General features: G+C 39.5%; 2 protein-coding genes across 2 annotated transcripts in view; one reads left to right on the top strand and one right to left on the bottom strand.

Moving 5' to 3' along the window:
* The first annotated feature begins 535 nt into the window (after positions 1-535).
* LOC111699088 (uncharacterized) lies at positions 536-4,061 on the top strand. The gene is made up of 4 exons (XM_023469653.1): positions 536-935; positions 1,009-1,542; positions 2,486-2,680; positions 2,895-4,061. Exons 1-4 carry the CDS (start codon positions 773-775, stop codon positions 3,125-3,127), a joined length of 1,125 nt encoding a protein of 374 aa, XP_023325421.1. The 5' UTR covers positions 536-772; the 3' UTR covers positions 3,128-4,061.
* A 1,983-nt stretch (positions 4,062-6,044) lies between these two features.
* LOC111699073 (uncharacterized) overlaps positions 6,045-19,668 on the bottom strand; it is a 29,031-nt gene continuing 15,407 nt past the window's right edge. Inside the window, exons 17-20 of the mRNA XM_023469634.1 lie at positions 12,573-19,661; positions 7,637-11,461; positions 7,266-7,406; positions 6,045-6,940 (exon numbers count right to left, since the gene is read on the bottom strand). Coding sequence (XP_023325402.1) covers positions 6,875-6,940; positions 7,266-7,406; positions 7,637-11,461; positions 12,573-19,661 — 11,121 coding nt within the window. The 3' untranslated portion in view covers positions 6,045-6,874. The remainder of the gene's footprint in view (positions 6,941-7,265; positions 7,407-7,636; positions 11,462-12,572; positions 19,662-19,668) is intronic.

Here is a 19,668-nt window from a genome sequence, read left to right as displayed (position 1 = left end):
CCACCTAGTCCCCGCCCATCTCCCCCCCCCCTTTCACACCTGATGATGTAGTGCATCCTCAACCTATCAATTTTCAATAATAATTTAAGTTTAATGATATATTTGAGTGTATTTTAGAAACCAGAAAATCATTAAGTTGGTAGAAATATAAACATTTGTTTTCAAGTTATCAGCTATTTAAGCTATATAAGCTATTTAGTTAGTAATTGACTAAGAATTTTTTTTCGTTGCATTCTGAAAATAATTAAACTTTAAGTTAAAATACTGGAATTTCGAAATTTTGTTTCATGATAACTTTTTATTTTTATTTTTCAATTCGTGAAACTAGAATATTTCGATAATTTCGTTCTCTCTCATTTTAATGAAAAAGATTTTTTACGCTTGGAAATAGAAGCTGCAGTAAATCCTTTATAGTAACAAGAATTTTGATTACCAGAAATAGAATTATAAGTATAAAAATGATTCTCAAACTATAGAACTCAAAGACTCCACTCTCTCGCCCTCCCATAAATTTAAAGAAAAGATAATATTTGCAAATTGCAGTTACTCATAGATACTTTCAGAGATAGATAGATAGATAATGAGAGTTCTGTCTGAAGCCTAACCCTGAGCAAGAAAACTAGTTCTCTCTACATCTCCTGAAACCCCTGGAGGGACGTGCCAACCAGAAAAAATGTCTCGACTCTGAAAAATTTCTCCGAGTCTGGATTTCCAAAGGTTTATCAAACGTTATTAAACCCTGGTTTACTCTGCTCCTTGAACCAGCTCCAGTATGGACGTGAACCCTGTAGTATGGTTGGTTCTACTAGGTCTAGGAGGATCTGGAGCAAAATTTGTATGTCCTGGAGAAGGATATTTTCCAGATCCTGAGTCCTGTACATCCTTCTATAGATGTTTGAACCGTAGCACTAGTTACAAGTATCAGTGCCCTTTAGGTATATTTAATAAAGCATCATTTTAATTACTAAAAAGTTATTTAAACAAATCCTAAAAAATCGTTTTTTTCAGGAACGGTGTATGACCCAAATGTGTCAAATTGTAACCACGCCTTCCTAGCTCCGCCCTGTTTTATCATTCTTGGTCCTTCTCCGGCAGTAGTTTACCCTGATTACCCTGTGTATCCTCCCTCTCCTCCGATCTATGTTGATCCTCCCATGACTACTCCGTCTCCTCTTCCTAACCCTGAGGACGGATCTCAGGGTTCAGGATCAAATCCAGGTCTAGAATCTACAGGGTCAGGTTCAACTGCAGGAGATAATGCAAATATAGGATCAACAGGATCAGAAACTTCTCAGGGAGATACAGATTCAGCCGGGTCTGATGAATCTGGAGTAACCAACCCAGAATTAGTTAAACCTCCTACTCCAGAGAACGGGGAAAGTAACGGAGACAGTTCTCCGGATACAGGTTCAAGCGGGGGCGGAGTAGATACGAGCAAATTTACAGTTTCCTCTGATTCAATTTATCCCTGCACCGAGCCTGGATATTTCTCCGAACCCTCGGATTGTAGAGAGTTCTATACCTGCAAAGAAATTACTCCAGGTCAGGAAAATATCTATCAAATTGGAGTGTAGTGGTTTAAAACTATACTTAGGCTATTTCAAGCTGGTTTAGGGCAGATTGGAGGAGGGGGCGGGGGGGAGGTTAAATACTAGGCTTAATCCTTCTACATTTAGAGGATTTAGAGAAAACTAGTCTAGTTTTACAACTTTTTATCACAATTAAAAATAATAATTTGTAAAAAAATGTAATCGACGAAGTGGAACCATGTTTTCTATCCTGATAACTTTATGGATAGAACAGGATATTAAGGGACGGGCTATAGAAGCCCCCCCCCCTTCTCCAATCTAATTTTACTCTTAACCTAGAATCTTTTTTTACTATTCCCTGACATCTAGAGAGAGAGGTATAAATTCTGTATTCTGATAAGGATATGGTGCACATACCTATTTCACTTTGGATTTTTAAGCCACTGGTGAACCCAGGGGCGTATATAAGGATTTTATAGTGTTGGGGGGGGGGGGGAAATTTGAAATATATTTTACCCTCCCCCATTGAAAAATAAATACCCCCCCCCCTTATAATTTTATATAAAATTATTGGTTTTTGGATGGGTTTGATTTAAATTTTCCACTCATTTCTGACATTTACAAACTCTATCAAGTAAACGTTTCCTTTCCTACCTTTCATCTTTCACCTTGTTTCATATCCTTCATTATAGTCATTAATTTTACATTAACTACATTTGTTTGATCTGTTATAATATATACATATTAACATATATAATAATTTTTACTCTAACCTAACCTAATCTTTAGGAAAAGCTACTCTGCAAAACTTTGAAATATTGACTTTGAAACACCAAAGGCTGTGTAAATATCGGCTTCCTATTCCACAGTTTTATGGGTCTCACTGTATAGTTATAATATGGGGGAATTATAGGTCGGGTAAAGCTGGTCAAATTTATGATTTTAATGATTTCCAGGTGTTCTATCAGCAGAACGACTGTTCAGATGTCCGTCCCGGTACAGGTTCGATCCCGTCACCAGACTCTGCCAGAGGGAGGAGAAGGTGCAATGCAACCAGGAGAACCTCTATTACTCCAGCAGGGACCTACTTGTCTTCCAGCTCCAGGAGAACCAACTTCAAGAGTTCTTCTCACAACCGCTATTCTTCTCAGGGATACATTCTTTGTAGAAAAATAATCATGATAATAATAATAATAATAATAATAATAATAATAATAATGATAATAATAATAATAATAATAACCCCCCCACACCCCACCTAGTCCCCGCCCATCTCCCCCCCCCCTTTCACACCTGATGATGTAGTGCATCCTCATATAATGATAATAATAATAATAATAATAAACGAAAAACGAATGTCTGCAGGAGTAAAGAGATCCATCCTCCCCGGAGTTTCCGGAGCAAACCAGTTCTATCCTGGAACCCATCCACTGTTCAGGGTGCAGACTCCAACCCTTCAAGGAGTCTATCCGTCCTTCTCCAGTACCTCAAACATACAACAACGAATCTCAAAACCTGAGTTCTCTTCCAACTATCCGTTCTTCCAACCTTACAGCATGTACAAACCAAACTACTTATACACACCTGCACATTACTAAACAAGGATTAAGATAAATGTTTTTTTTACAATATTTTCAGAAGATCAGGAATTCCACAGTTGTCATTTTTACAATCTAATATAGCGATTTTCAAAACAGAAGCAATGGTCGTGCTTTAGATCCGTGATTATCATTGACCAAGAGCAGATACTTGTGTGGCTTCTAAATGATTGGTTGCTCTTTAAATAAAATCATTCAACTAATCCGTTGGACCTAAGCAAATACGAATTAGTGGTCTGAAGTTCCAACCTCTGATTCGTGTGCTTATAGGGTAACATCCAAAGCTAGATGAATTGATACGACAGTAAGGAATAACATAAAAAGCTTAATAAATTCCCTCTATTGATTGTATTGATTCGACGCAAATTCTGATTTTTCAAACTGTTGATAATTTGATAATTTTTCTAATTTTCTTACAAACCCGTATAACCAGAAGTGAGAACTTTTGAGTAGTAAGTATCAGGATTTAGCATTGGCCTCCATCTGATGCAAATCTACGGATTAAATTATCGTTATCCCCTGATGGTCATACCCTTTAGGTCAAGCAGTGATCCTCAAATTAAAAAAGTGCCCACATTTGATATCAAGATCAAGGGTTCAAGATTAATGATATCCACACAAGGTGCCGATCAGAACTTAAATACACGCTTATTTTATTTTTAATGCCTACTCTATTTTTCTTTATCTTCTCCTGATCAGAACTAGAATACCCGCTTATTGTATTTTTAATGCCTACTCTATTATTCTTTATCTTCTCTTATATGTTGTAACTAAATCTGTTAGTCTAAATATGTGCGTGCTTGTTTATGTGTACAAAATACATTTGATCTTCTATGATAATTTAAGAATCTCAGCTCTTAGCACATCTTGCTCTCTCAGCACAGTACACTAAATAATTTATAACCTTTTAAAGTGAAATAAACAAATAAATTCGCATTCATGCATTCATTTTTTAAGTCTTTCTAGTAATTTTTTTTTGTGAAGAATAAGAATTAAAGAAAATGATAGAATTTATTAGGACTGTTCACGTACATTCATAAAACTCCAATATTTTGAATAAGGAATCTGTTAGCTCAAAAATATTCCTGATACCTAGAACTTTTGGAGATCATTTAAATTTACATATTTTCATTTCTAAGCTATAAAAATTCATATTATACGTCGTTTAAGTTTTATTAATCCTTCGAATATACAGGGTCACCTGCACAAAGAATGAAACTTCATAGACGACTGTACGGAATGTATTTACTACTTTTCTTAAATCCTTGGTTCCCTTCATACTTTAATCTTGTTACTTTTATTACTAAATTATTCAGTATAATCGTTTATTAGCAGACTATATTTAAGACAGAAGACTTATTTTGTTTAATTTATTTATTCCGAAAAAAGAATTTCTTTTGTAATTTTAGGTCTTATTCTTTGTGGGTAACCCTGTATGTTTATTTTCCAAGAGGTGAAAAATACCATTCACGCAACGGCAATGATTCCCCCTTTTCTAGAAATTTCCAACAAGTTCTGGAAATAAAGAACATAAAACGGTTCTCCTATCTAATTACCAATAAACTAAACCGGGCGGAACGGAACCAGGGGTTTAAGTTAAAACTTGAGAAGCTTCTTTAGGAAATTGTCAATTTTATTCTTGATTGATCCTTACAGGGTAGCGACCAACTACTTTTAATTTTCGTTACAGTAACCGAAAACACAATTACTATTGAAATATTTAACTTAGGTTGGGAACCCAGCCTTGCCTTGAAACTAAACTTCTGTTTTAAACCAAGCTAAGAACGTTATAAGGAGATTTTTACTTCCGCAAATCGGTCAAGAGGTTTATGGGTTCAGATCGGACGTCAAACTCGTCAAACAGAATTAACCCAGAGTTGGCTGGAAAACTAAACTTTCTCTAAAAAGACAACCCACTCAACTTGGAATTTTTAAATGAAATTTTAGAAAAGAAATATTCTAAAGGAATTGAGTCTTTTCCACAAACTCAAATTTTTAAACCTCTGTATCTTTTCAACCTAATACCGTAATCCTTCGATATTTCAAACTAAGATTATTTGGTTAAACAGAATGAATAGTTTGAAATATCTAAAGTTTACGACGTTTGGTTGAGAAGATATAAAAATTTGAAAATAAGATTTTGTGGCAAAAACTCATTTCCTTTATAGCAGCTTTTCAATATTAGATACGCAAGAAGATATTTCGTATAATACTGAAAGTAAATATTATTTTGTTAAGAATAGAAAACGGACATCTTGTAAATATTCAAAAACATGATTTCGTATTCAATTTGAGAAAAATTTAGAATCCGTAAATATCAAAACATTTTATTCATATTTTTCGAATTGTTTTAAAATCATCAATTTTGAATACTCCGCAAGGTAGGCCAAAATTTGAAAAGGCCAGATATTAATCTATCATTTTTAATTTTTCTAATTACTATGTTTAGTCAGACACACTGTGCTTAATGTACTCACCTGAGATAGTGATCCAACACTCGAGATTTCTTTCTTTCTATTTAGAACAACAATCTCCCGGGATTGAATCAAACAAATGCTATTAAAGGGACTGTAGGTGTAATTTGTGTCGCCCACACTACTCTGCCGCTTTAGTAATTGTAAATTGGCGGTACAGTCAAAAGTAGGACTGCAAAGGTTGGCCCAGCTCGGATAATAAAATGAACAGCAGTGGGGCGTCCACCATTCGTTTTACACTTATAAAGTTAATCATTTCTAAGTGCGGTTTTCTAATTAAGAGACTCAACAAAATAATCCACATTTTAAGGTGGGAAACGCGCGATGTGAAACGATTATGGATCATGCTCACAACTTTAATGATTTAATCGTTATAATCTGGTATGTTAAGACATATTTGTTATAGAAAAATATATCTAACTCTCACTACTGATGAAACTATAAAGAACTACTATAATGTATTTTGCTTTTACAAGACATGTATTGCATTCCATAATTCAACTACTATATGTAATTAGTTAAGCATACTCATATTAATAATAACAGTAAAAGGAGATTCAAATATAGAACAGGGATTGACTGCTATACTCTGCTATATAAACGGGTTAGGACGGGAAACTAAGCGGTTTCTCAATCAGTATGTGTGTGTGTGTACCGTGCTGAACGGTACATAAATATAATAAAATGATGTCCAATCGGAGAAAATATTGTTTGCATCCGGTCTGATCAGCCCGCCTGACTAGCTGGGTTCAAATTTATCTCATGATACAAGGGTCCCGTCCTGTCCCGTTAGTAAAGGTATAAAAAGCTAAAATGTTTGGAAGATATCATGGTTTCCCTGTACAACTAACCACAGGCTGTTTTACTCAATATATTGGTTTCAATACTAAAAATAGTTCCGCTGTATTCATTCCCAGCCTTTGTTCTTTGTTTATTCATTAATGAGTTAAGGTTCAAGTATTCTCTAGGTATAAGTATAAACGCTACAATTTCTCCGAGATAAGGTTCATTCGTTGGTTCAGCATTGTAAAGTCTTTTTTTGAATAAAAATGTCCGCCTAAGAATCTATAAAAACTAAAAACTCCGCCTTGAGTTCTATGAATGCTTAAAATACGCCTCCGCCTTGGGTTATATTCGCCTTCATTTTTCTATTTTCTACGCCACCGGTGCTGCTGATCAATAGTATAAAATTCTTCTGTCTTGATAAAAATCTGCCAAGTGTAAACTCTTGTTCTGCCAATTATGTATTTCTACATCTCCACCTTCTCTAGTTTCAATCCTCTGTCTCAACACTTTCCAACAAGGAAACACAGTCCTTGACTGCGTGGTAGAGAATATTCTGAAAAAATATATATTATATTAAATACAAACCATGACTAAAAAGTACATAGACGCTATATAGAATAAACATCACAATGACAAAAGAAAAGAGGAGGAAACTATAACTTCAATTGAGAAGTTTACATAAAAAAGATTTAACGGAACATTTGAGGTCGCAACTTTTGCAAATTGACACAACTGAACTTTTTGTTTAATCCGTAAGCACAGAGCTTTATAGATAACAAGAAAGAAGAGATTAACATAATATTTCAGGCCGAAAGTATACGAATTAATGCTTTTTTATAGGGATTAACAAAACAAAATGTTAATGGATCCTTGTTTACCTTAATCTGTAGTTTGTCCTCGTGGTTAGTGTGATTATCTGTGAGATGCCTAAATTCCTCAGTCTGGTAGAAACACCACTCCAGGTTCTCAGGAGACACAAAGTCCTCTGCTACCTTGATACAGTTGTGGATATTCCGTACCTAAAATATGCATTAATTAAACTTAACCAGAAAATACATAAAATTTAGAGATGGATAACGAAGGACTAAAAAAAAAAAAAAAAACCTAAAGTTTCAAATAATAAACACTTGGTTAAATACCCAACATATAAAAAATCTGGAATCTTAAAATAATCGTGGCATAGAGTTGAACATGAATCAGGAAAAATGTTAAAGTTTGAAGGGTAGGATGAGTGAGACTAAACCAGTACCTGATGTGGAGCTCCTGCAGGGATAAAGATAGTATCTCCTTCACACTGAGGATACGCGTATCCAACTACTCCGTACTCATCGAACAGACGCTGCCTCAACCTTCCATCCAGATAAACAGACTGATCATGTATAGGATCATTGTGTGGCTCCAACTTTAAACCCTTCTCCAGAGAAACCTTGTTCAGGAAATCTCTAATCTTATCTGCGTCTCTCGGATGGAAAATGTGCCAGAGTGCTCCGACCACAACTCCCTTCTGACGAACCCTTTTCCTGGTTGCCATATCACAACCCGCCTCGTCCACAGCTCGGATACCGGCCTGAAAGTGTTCATCTTTGTTTCCGTCCTGTGGGATACCGACATAGACAATAAGGTTTACCGCATCACTCATATCCAGATGTAGGTTGGTTGAACCATACTCAGGGTAGAGCGGACTACCGTACGCAATATACATCTTAGGTCCAAGATCAGGACGGACAAAGAACTCCGGCATGTAGGATGCAAGGTTGAATCTACCCTCTCTCCGGGTGTAATCTGGAAGAGGGATCCAAGTCATGAAGTTGGAAAACCGTTTTGGGAAGTAATGAGCAAAATCATCCTCGGGGGGCCAGTCCTTCAGCTTGAGAAGCATAGGAACCCCATTCTGATCCAACATTCGAGAATCCAGTGCCTGAAACCCGTCCCAGAACCACTTTAGTGGAACCTTAGGGATCAGCTTATGGGTCTTACAGTTGATAATGTCATGCTCAAGATGTCCAAACTCCTCAGAGAAAGCTTTAGGGTGCCAGAGATTCATATCTAGATGATTGCTCACGTTAGCAACTATGACAGGTTGTCCTCTTTTCCACTGTTCCTGGAACAACTCTAAGTTCCTATGATGTGTGCTGTCCGTGAGTACAAGAAGACGACCATCACACAACCACATGTGGGGTGCTGTGTCTTCAGGTAGAGACAGAGTTGTCATTGTCCTGGTTGGTGGAGGTTCTCGACCTCCCTTCATCTGAACCTTGATATCCTCCACATCATCCTCTTTATCCATCACAACTTGGAGAAGTTCCTTCAGGTTGTATCCCGGAGATCTTTTAAACCGTTTTCTTGGTTTAAGTTTCTTCTCTAATGAAGTTTCAATAGGTTTACCAGCTTCCGTCACAGGTTCAAGCTTGGACTGTTCTCCGGGAACCTTTTCATCTGCACTGTCCAAACATAACTCAAGAATAGATTTCTCGGACATCTTCAACATTAAAACATCATCAGATGTCACATCTTCAGAATCACTCTCACTGGAAGACAGAAAATGTTTGGTTGGTTGTTTCTCCGAACTCTCCATCTGAGGGGGCTCTACTTCCTCGGTTTTCTTCTTAGGATCATATTCTATACCCTGAGCAGTCAACCATTCCTTGAGGAACCCGTGTTGGGTCAGGTAGTGAGTGGACAGGTTCAGGAAGTGCTTGTGCTCCACCTTGCAAATAATACAGATGAAAGGAGGAGAGTTGGGTAGGATACGGATTAGTCGATCCTTGAAGTGAACAGTGGCATAGTGAACCTCTCTTCTGTGTGTGATTCCTCCATGGCAAAGTTCACAGAACCATTCAGGTTTAGCTGGAGATATTCGATCCTTCATCTCAAATATATCAACACTAGGACTTCTATCTGATTTCTCCACTGGTTCAGGTTTAGGTTGTCGGTTAACAGGTCTAAGGTTCGGAGGGTTTGGATCATACCAATCTGGTTTCGGATCAGCCTGAACCTCGCGCATCCATTCTTCAAACTTATTATGTTTACCAAGATAATGGGACATTAGATTCATCCTATGCTTATGCTCTTCGTTGCAGAGAGGACAAACAAAAGGTCCCGAGGCAGGAAGTTCGTTCTTTAGCCTGGGCCGGAAGTGGGACGCAGCAAAGTGATAAATTTTAGAATACTTCATCTCCTCATTACACATGGGACATGTCCCTCGGAAATGTTTGTCTGATTTTCCCTCATCATGCGACACTTCGCTGCCAGGATGAGTGGACTCGGAGTCAGATCCGTCCTGGTTTCCGTCAACCTGGGAGGAGAAAATAGAAACAAGTTCCATCTCACTCTCCGACTCAGTATCCATCCCGTCCACCTGCATGATAGTTTCTGCTTTGTGATCCAGGATCCCTGAATCCATGAACTCCTCTAGACTAACCGGTTGGTTACCAAGGTCGGAGCTAGTAGGCTGCATGGACTCATGAACTACTCCACTAGTTCCTACCATCTCGGGTTCTTTAACCATACCACTGATACTGGGAAGAGTGAACTGAGGAATGATAGTCTGCTCTGATGATGAGGATACTCTGGCTGATGTCGAGGATGTAACCTGTATCCTGGATACTCCGTTCATATGAACTGACTGAGAGCTAGGGTCTGAATAGAAGGGTTGTTTTCCCTCCTCCTTCATTTTCTCTACAGCTGAAGCAAGATAATAGTCTAGAACTTTGTGTTTACTGATCATATGCCTAAACAACTGCTGGCGATCCTTGCTTTCAAAAGCATCACATCTAGGACACTTCATTGGTTTATCCTTCCTTAGCTCTGATATCATCTGATCTCTAAAATGTTTCATCGCAAGATGATCCATTCTTTCTCTGGACTTGTTTTTTGTTTTGGGTTCAAATCCACAAAGCTCACAGACTCTAGTTACACCCTGAGATGTGCTATTTACTGACTTACGTCGGACGGATTGTGTTGGAGAAGACATCTCCGAAGGTTCATGAGGTTCAGGAGAAGGTAGAGCTTCAAGCAAACTTTCAAAGTCTCCTGCATCATCTTTCAGGTCAGTCATAGAAGAGAGAGATGCTTCTAGATCAGCATTAGAGAAATCAAGATCATCTGTTTCAACCATGTCCGTAGACTTCATGATACCATGAGCTGTAGAGTAATGGTTATCAAGGTGTTCTTGGTTTGGAAACCAGGGCATTTGGATACAAAGCATACACTGGACAGGGTTGGGAGCTGTTGGTTTATTAAGCATGCTTCCTTTTTCCAACTGCTGCTGAAGGATGGATGTTGAGCGCTGCTGCTTCTGATGATGCTGAGCAGCTATTTGAGGATGGGGTTCAGTAGGAAGCAGCAATTGCTGTTGTTGTAGAGTTAGCTTTGTGTTAGCTGCTTGAGACTGAACTGGAGACTGTTTGGCTGACTGTGTCTGCTCTAGATGCTGTTGAGACTGTTGTTGAAGCTGAGCAGCAAGTTCACTGATCTTCCTCTGATCAGTTTGTTGTTGTCGAAGCACCTCGTCCATAACCTCTTGAACTAGAGCTGGTCCTCCGACTCCTCCAGTTTTGATCACAATCTGTTTACCAGGTTCAATAGGTTTCTGAGCTCGGAACTGGACAAGGTAGGTTCTACCTCCATGATTTATCACCTGAGATGATACTACATGATGGGGTTGATCCTGACCTGCCTCCTGGGATCCTTGACTCTGCTGTAGGCGAGCTTGCTGTTGTTGAAGATGTGCTTGTAGTTGCTGTTGTAGCTGCTGCTGTTGTTGTTGTTGCTGCTGCTGCAACTGTAGCTGTCGTTGTTGTTGTTGCTGTTGCTGTTGCTGTTGTTGCTGTTGTTGCTGTTTAACCTGCTGAGTAACAACATGATTTTGTTTTGCCAAGCTCTCCAAAACAATTGAGTCCTGTGTCCCTGACTTCTGAACCTGTATCTGCTGTTCAACCTGGACTCCGGAGTTAGGATTGTGCTGTTGTTGTTGAGTATACTGGGGTTGTGATGTTGTGAGTAAAGTTTGTTGTTGTGAACTATGCAGAACCTGCTGTAACTGAGGTTGGGAGGATACGGCTTGGGATGGAACCTAAATAAAACATCGTATCAATATAAATAAAAATTCTCGGTTTTTAAAAATTAAAATCTATAAAATTATGATTTCAAATAGATAGTAAATGTGAACTGTCAAATCAATTAAAATCATTCTTTTAGGGACGTCCTACACCCACACCCCAAAATTGAAGTGACTATACTAAATCTATAATGAAGTGGGGTCTTACGATTTGTATTTTTGCTAATTTCCACATTAAACTAAATAAAATTATAAACAAGAAGTAGTTTAACAAAATAGACTTCGTTAAAGTACTTCAGTTTATAATAAGTGGTTTGGATTAGTCCACGTAGTTTAACTACTTCACTGTTAATTGAATTTTTGTCCCAGACGAAGAAAAATAAATTCATGAAGGCGGGTGATTTTTTGTTCATAGACATTTAATTAGACTNCCAACCCTAAATTGAAACCATTTGAGACCGTGCAGTGGTCAGTTTACTATAATGCTACTTTTTTATATCAAATTTGTGATGCTCTCTTGTGATAATTTTGATTTAAATAGATAATTGTTAAAACAACGTATAAAAAATAGTGTTGTTAAAATCATTGGTTTAAATCGATTTAAAAATACTTAAACAACAATTTTCCCGTCAATTTATTCCAAGCCTACCAATCCCGGATTTATTTAATGGAAAACAGACTTTAACTAGAAAAAGGTAATGACAGAAGTTTTATGTTACATCCTTCTCTTTTTAATTTTGAGGTTATGAATTATGACAAAAATAGAAATAAATAAGGTATAAAGAAAAGTAAAATTTAACTAGTTAATTGGATAGATTTGAAAAATGTATAAAACAGTTAAATTAAGTTAAAATACAGGATACGTGCAACAGCTAGTTTAATCATCTGCTTAATGCATAAAAAGCATGATAAAAATGTAACCAACTCTATATTTTGTTAAAATATAAAAAGTAGTAAATTTAAAAGTCAGGATCTAATATTATAAATTAAATAAAAATTAAATACAAAACAACTCAGTACCAGAAAAAAAGCTAAACCCAAATTATTATGATTAGATAGAAAAAAAGATTGCCTAATTAGAAAAGCATAGAATTATATTTTAGTTATTATTGAAAAAGCAACTGACCTGCACAATTTGCCTGGCAATCTGAATCTGTCCTCCAGGCTGAGTTTGAACCCTGATTAACTGTTCTCCCTGTGCAGTTTGTATCTTAAGATACTGATGAGTAACCTGTTGACCACCCTGAGGGTTAACCTGCTGCTGGAGCTGGAGCCGTTGACCAGAAGGCATCTGAAGTTGAAGAGTTCCACCTTGACTTGCTTGTTTCACAACATTAGGCGGGAGTTGGATCTGAACAGTCCTAAACTCTTGCTTTTCTGCATGTTGCTGGGTTTGAACAATCATCTTCTGCTGTTGTTGGACTGGAGCAGCTGTTGTTAAAAGCATCTGTTGTGACTGATGTGAGTTTGTGGCAGATACTGTTGTCAGAAGATGTTGGTTCGGAGAGTTAGTGCTGATTAAAAGCTGTTGATGTAGGTTGCTGGAGGCTGTTGTTAGTAAGGTTTGAGATCTGTTTAAGGTTTTAGTAAGGGTTGGAGTAGAAGTAGACAGAACAACTCCGTTATTAGAAACAACCTGCTGTTGAACTAAAGATCCTTGGACCTGGTTGATTACAGGAGGTTTAGTTTGAACCTGGGACATCTGACTGTTGATGATCTGACGTTGTTCATTTATCACACTCTGAACCTTCTCATCTAAGGAAAGCTGTTCACTGAGGATTAACTTCTTATTTCCTTGATCAACGGCATGGGGAACATTTTTCTCATTAAGCACCGTGGTTAGGAACTTGGTGAGATCAGATTTAGGAAGCTCTACAGCTAACCGACCTGATACACTGGTAGATGGTTTAGAATCCTGGGAGAATGATCTAGAATCAACCCTCTGCATCATCATGGTTGAAGTTTCACTCTTCTGTTGTAGTTCCTTGATCTTGCAGAGTAGTCCCTCTCCAGAATCCAGATTGTCGGAGTTAGTTCCAGAAATCTGAGACGGAGGTCTAGGTTCCACAGATGCTGACGGAACAAGGAGAGTTTTAGACGTTTGTAAACTGAGAGAACTCTCCCTAATAAGCTCCTTGTTCTCTTGTTGGTTAGCCCAAGCATCGGGGTGCTCCTCTAGGTATTTGTTCAACAACTTCTCAACATGCTTGTGTACAGAACCAAAGTGCCTTGCCCAGTCAGGTTTATGCTTGGTTTCAAATTTGCAACCATCTTCAGGACACTTAAAAGGCAAAGGATCACCCTCTATCTTGGGAGGCAATGATTCATACAGTTTATCCTTGAAGTGATGAACCATGTGTTGGACTTTGTTCATGCTTCTATTCTTTCCTTCATATTCCTTGCCACAAATTTCACAATATTTCTTTTGAACTGGAGGGGGTTGAGGAGTTGGTGCAGGAGCAGGACTGATGTTGGATTTGTTCTTCTCCGGAGTTGTTGGGTTGGATCCTCCTGATCCATCTAACGACTGTTCTCCTATAGATGTTGGATCAAAGGTTCCATCAATCTGAGGTTCGAACTGCATATTAGGATGGGATGCAGCATGACCATGAGCAGTGATATAACCTGTATTACTCAAATCCTCTCCAGAAAGGTTTGGAAATGATGCGCTAGGATTATCAAGGAACTCAGAGAGTGATGGTATTGAGAAATCTGAAGGGTTCAGATTATCCAGGTTAAGATCAAACTGATCATGACCCTGGTACACATGTTGATGATGTGTCTGCTGTTGATGTTGGTGTGGATAGCTGATTATACTCTGCTGCTGGTGTGCAGGTTGATAACTGTATTGAGGCTGTTGAACCTGAACCTGCTGCTGAGGAAGATGTTGCGGCATGTGCTGAGGAGGTTGATGTTGAACTGGTTGCAAACCATAACCTTGGTTATCATAGCTATTATAAGAGGTTGAGGCTCCCACACTTGGAACCCGGATAGGAGTTTTAGATCTCTGTCTAGCAGGTTTAGGTGGAAGAGCAAATTTATCTGTGCTTGCAAATTCAGGGAATTTTTGTCCAAGAATTGTTTGAACAACTTTGTGAGTCATTCCATAATGACGAACCAGAGCTTGTCTAGAGTCTTTGGTGCTGTAGGTGCATCCTGGAGATGGACATTGATAAGGAGTGCTCGGAGCATGTGCAATTAATCTTAGAAGATCATCCTTTAAATGTTTATCACACATATGCTGCCAGAAGGCATACCTTGCAGAAAACTCCATTTCACAATCATCAAAGGGGCATTTGACGCTAACAGTTGCTGGAGGAGATTGCTGTCTAGGTGAGGGCTCCCCCGAACCATCATAGGTTGGCGGAGCAGGACTAGCATACACAGGCTTACCAGATCTAGCTGGTTCAGAGTCAGTTACATATTTTCCCACTATTTGGTTTCCAATGGCTTCTTTCACCTTCTTGTGGGCCACACCGTAATGTCTGATCATTGGACCCATTTCTTTATTCTCATATGGGCAAAGAGGACAACGAATTGGAGAAGGCCCTGGAGGTGGAAGATATCTGGTGAGAAAAGATTTGTAATGAGATTCTGCCAAGTGACGGTAGAAATCACTTGGTTGCCTTGCTTTTATGGTTTCACACAAGTTGCAAAAGATTCCATAAGGACCCCTAGTTCCTGGATCCGGAGCAGCAATATGCTCATCTCCTACGGGTATATAATCAGAAGCAGGTTTCTTCTGAACCTGGAAAGCACTGGTGGCAGAGTGTCCAGGCATGACAGGTGTAGCTGCAGAGCTATGTTGAGGGTTCTGATGAATAACTGGTTGTGGTGTATGTGGATGAGAGCTGAACTCAGCCTGCTGTGGATAGACAGGTTGAGGAGTAGCTGGCTGACGGTAAGCTGGACTAGGAGCAGCAGAGGGTTGTGGTGTCCCAGGCTGACTCATATGCTGACCTGGAGTTGGAGGTTGTGGAGTTCCAGGATTGCTATGCTGAGACCCTGGAGTCATTGGCATCCCAGGGGTTGGAGGAGGCTGTCTGTAAGGATCATTTACTAACACATTTAAAGGCTTTTGTATCGGAGGCACTTGATAACTTTGTTGATGCTGGTTCTGAACCAAATTAACAGGTTGAGATTGCACATGATAATTTTGCGGCTGAGTAGAATGGCTGGAAAAATCAATTGGCTGGTTAGACTTTGACAGATCTTGTGGCATATGCATGCTTAAGTCTTGGGGCTGAGTAGCAGAGAGATCCTGTGGCTGGTTGTACCTAGGATCATACTGGTTGTAAACCTGCTGTGATCTTACTCCATACTGTAAGGATAGATCCTGTGGAGAAGCAATATTGTTCCTTGGAGATTGATTAACATACTGTGGAGATTTGTACTGTGGAGAAGGGTAAGGAGACGAGTATTGCTGAGGATCAATAGGATGGTAAGCAGGACTACGCTGAGGAGTTTGTGGATGAGGACTGTAGTAGCTCGGACTCCCCATGGGTTCAGAGTATGCTCTAGGTGAAAATGAATCATTGTGTCCATATGTTGGTTGAGGAGTAGCAGGAGATTGGGGAGCAGATTTACCCTCATCATCCAAACTATGTATCCCCATTTCATTCAAGTACTTAATCACCATTTTATGAACAATACCATAATGTCTGACAAATGACTGTCTATCCCTGGCAACCTGGGGACACTGTGGGCACTGGTAAACTAAACCTTCTCTATCAGGCATGTTGTTGCACATTCTGTCTTTGAAATGAGTATCAGCTAGATGACGGAGCAACAACTGTCTGCCCTGGAAAGTTCCTTTGCAGAGAGGGCAAAGCTCTCTAAACCCTCGGACCTCGTATTTCTTGAGGACAGAGGAATCAAAACAGTTTGGTCTTCCAATCTGCTCATTGAAGATTTTAATTGCCATCTGATGAGACACTCCCCAATGCCGGATAAGGGTAACCTGATCAGGAGAATTTTTACCACAAATAGGACATGTGAAGGGAGGAGCAATTGGCAACTCCCGTGCAAATCTATCATAGAAATGCTTATCAGTGGCATGACGACACAACATTTGAGCATTTGGATAGCTTGTGTTGCAGTTTATTATGGGACATGAGATAGAGATTTCCTCCTGTCTAGGTTGCTGGATAGGTGAGGGCTGTGGACTTGCATAATGATCTATCCAGGACTGATGCCCAGTGTGATATCTCGGACTCTGAGGTGGATAGTTCGGAGACATATTGTAGTGAGGGGAAGCAAGATGATTCATTAAAGATTGCTTGATGTTAACCTCAGGGTAGGTCGGGGGTGCAGGCCGAGCCATTGGCATAGGTGGAGGAGGGGGAGGAGAGGGTTCAGATGGCATGTAACCATCAGCAACCATAAAGGTTTTCAGAAGACCATGTTTGACACCATAATGTCGAACAGTCATTTGATGAGATTTTGCTTCATAGGTACATTTTGGACATTTGAATGGAGGTTGAGCTGAGAAAGAAACATCTTTAGCAAGTCTGCTGAAGTAGTGAACATCACATAGATGATTATTTAAGGCATTTTGGTTTAAAAAGAATTGTGAACAAACCTTGCAGTCATGGGTAACTTCATTTACCTCAGTGACATAGCCTCCCATTTCCTTTCGTAGAGCACTATTTACAACTCTGTGAGATAACCCAACATGTTTAAGAAGTGCATTCCTATCCCGGCCAGTAAAGGAACATTTTGGACATTCAAAGCAGTTTGGGGGTAGGGCTTGAAGGAGTGAATCTCTGAAGTGATTAACCTGATGGTTTCCTTTGTCTCTGGTCTTGTTTGTATTAGTAAACTCTTCACCACACAACTCACAAACATTCTGAGAAGATTTAGGGTTGTCCAAGAACTCCAAGGTTGGAAGAATAGTGATATCAACACAATCAGGATCCTCAATAGGTCGGAGTGATGGAGGCTGTGGAGGTGGTGGGGGAGGAGGCTGAGGAGCTACAGGGTGAGGAGGGATGTTTAAGTATGGATTCATTCTTTGGTGACATGGAGCTCCTGCCATAGAGGCAAGAGCTTGTGCAGCCATAGTTTCAGCTTGTTCCTGGGCTGCTTGATATCTGGCCTGCTGAACAATAGCATTGTGTTTGGAAACTTCAACCTGATACATACCCAGCTGTTCCTGATAATTCAGAGTAGCTTCATGATGAGCTTTCAAAGCTAAACGATGGGTTTCCAAAGCGTTTTTCTTGTCCTCGGCATTCTTAATCAAGTCAAGCTCTTTCATAGGTTTAGGCCATTCATCAATATTGAACTTGTACTCTGACTCCATGAGGGATTGAATATGTCCATGTTTGCTTCCATAATGCCTCCAGGCCTGCTGCCTGGTTTTAAACTCTTCTCTGCATCCTTGTTCAGGACAACGAGTCTTCAGGTACTTTCCTGGATCCGGACCTAGAGCTTCACATAGCTTATCCTTGAGATGATGATCTGCAAAGTGTCTGTAAAGATCTAGTTTAGTAAAGTATCGATAATTACAAAGTTTACACTTGGGGAACCTCTTATTGTCCAACTCAGGATATCTCTCCTGAAATGTTGAAGGAATTCCTGCTGACATGTTTGTAACTGCTGACAATCTTTCCTCCTCCAAGATTCCATTTTTATGCTTGACAATAAAGTCCATGTCCACCATGAGTGTGTCAGGATCTTCTTTTAAAAGCTCTGATACCACATTGTGCTGAAGACCATAATGAAGGAGTAATGTGATCCTGGATCCCCCAGTGAAAGGACATCTAGGGCACTGATAGGGTTCCTCTTCAGGTAGATCCTGGTACACCCTTTTCCTCACATGGAGAAGGGAGTGCTTAAGATAATCCATCTGACTAAAGAATGATTTCCCGCAGAATTGACAAGTGTTTCCGTTCTCTCCTGCAGGAAGGAACTCTCTCTTTAACTGTGCAAGGGGTATGTCTAGCCTTTTAGCAAGAAGAGGCATCACTGCCTTGTGCCTAGTACCATAATGGATTCTCAGAGTTCTCAGATCACTTCCAGTGTACTGATTATCAGCTGGACATTTAGGACACTTCCAGGGAGCAGTTTTGGGAAGGTCTGAATCTAGTTCAGTTCTAAAATGCTCCTCTCCCATGTGTCCCCACATATAACGAGGAGAAGTGAAATACTTTCCACAAATCCGACATTTGGACTTGGAAGTATCATTCAGGTTTTCCACAGAACCTTCAGGAGTCTCCTCCAGGATCTTCCAAACTTTTCTTTGGCAGCCTCCATAGTGCATTAACAGGTTAAATCTATCTCTTCTTTCGATTTCACAACCTTCGTTTGGACAAACAAAAGGTTTCATCTTTGGACAATCATTGAGCAAAGCTGTTTTAAAGTGAACTTTTATCAAGTGTCTTTGGTAAGATGCAATGGAATCGTGTTCCACTTTGCATATCTTGCAGATCTGGGCTTTCTCAAGCTTTACATTCATCCCAATCATAGGCATAGCTCTACCTCTGACTGATCTACCATCCATGAAACCGTCCCTAGTGAGTGGAGTTCCGAACACAGGTCGGCAAACAATATCTTCATAAAGCTTATGGGCAAACCTATGCTTTATCCCATAATGGCGGGCAGAGTTCATCTGATTTGGGTTTTCAAATTCACACAATGGACATTTATACGTTCCTTTATTAGAATCTCCAGGAACTGATTTGAACACAAGCTTGGCATACATCTTCTGTTTAAAATGTTTTTCTACAAGATGGCGGAGTAGGTCAGAGTTGGTTTGCATTGGAGGACAATGGTCACATAGTAGACACACAGCTTTCCCTTCCTCCTCATTCTTAACAACATCCTCAGATTCGGCAACAGCCTCTGCACTGTCCTCGACCTCCTTTTTAATCTCCGGCTCTGACATAACCTCCTTTTTAACTTGATCTATAGGTTCTCCTTTAAGGGTTTTATCAATGGCTGTCTCTACAGATCTCTCTAGAACCTTGAGCTCCGCAACCTCCTTGAGGATATCCTCCTCTTCTCTCGAGTTCCCACTCCAGATTGCAGCTGTACGGGCCAGCTCCAAGGCTACGTTACTATTAGGACCAGAGGTGATGAATTTCTCTATCCGAGGCCGGACAAACTTTATCCCGGACTTGCTGAGATCATCCCTGACGTCCAGGAGACCCATGTCCTTGAGGATTTTGTTAAATGTTCCGTGATAGTTACCGAAATGTTTGACCAGGCCACCCTAAAAA

This window comes from Eurytemora carolleeae, unplaced genomic scaffold (assembly GCF_000591075.1).
Source record: "Eurytemora carolleeae unplaced genomic scaffold, Eaff_2.0 scaffold329, whole genome shotgun sequence".
In the NCBI taxonomy this organism is placed as follows: Eukaryota; Metazoa; Arthropoda; class Copepoda; order Calanoida; family Temoridae; genus Eurytemora; species Eurytemora carolleeae.
Note: the sequence above shows the minus strand (reverse complement) of the source record. Positions and strands in the feature narration are given on the sequence as shown.

Bases quoted from the DNA above. Each gene is read 5' to 3' on its own strand.
- LOC111699088 (XM_023469653.1), top strand. From the start codon at position 773: ATGGACGTGAACCCTGTAGTATGGTTGGTTCTACTAGGTCTAGGAGGA. The intron at 1,543-2,485 runs GTCAGGAAAATA...AATGATTTCCAG, and splicing joins CTGCAAAGAAATTACTCCAG to GTGTTCTATCAGCAGAACGA. The intron at 2,681-2,894 runs GGATACATTCTT...GAATGTCTGCAG, and splicing joins ACAACCGCTATTCTTCTCAG to GAGTAAAGAGATCCATCCTC.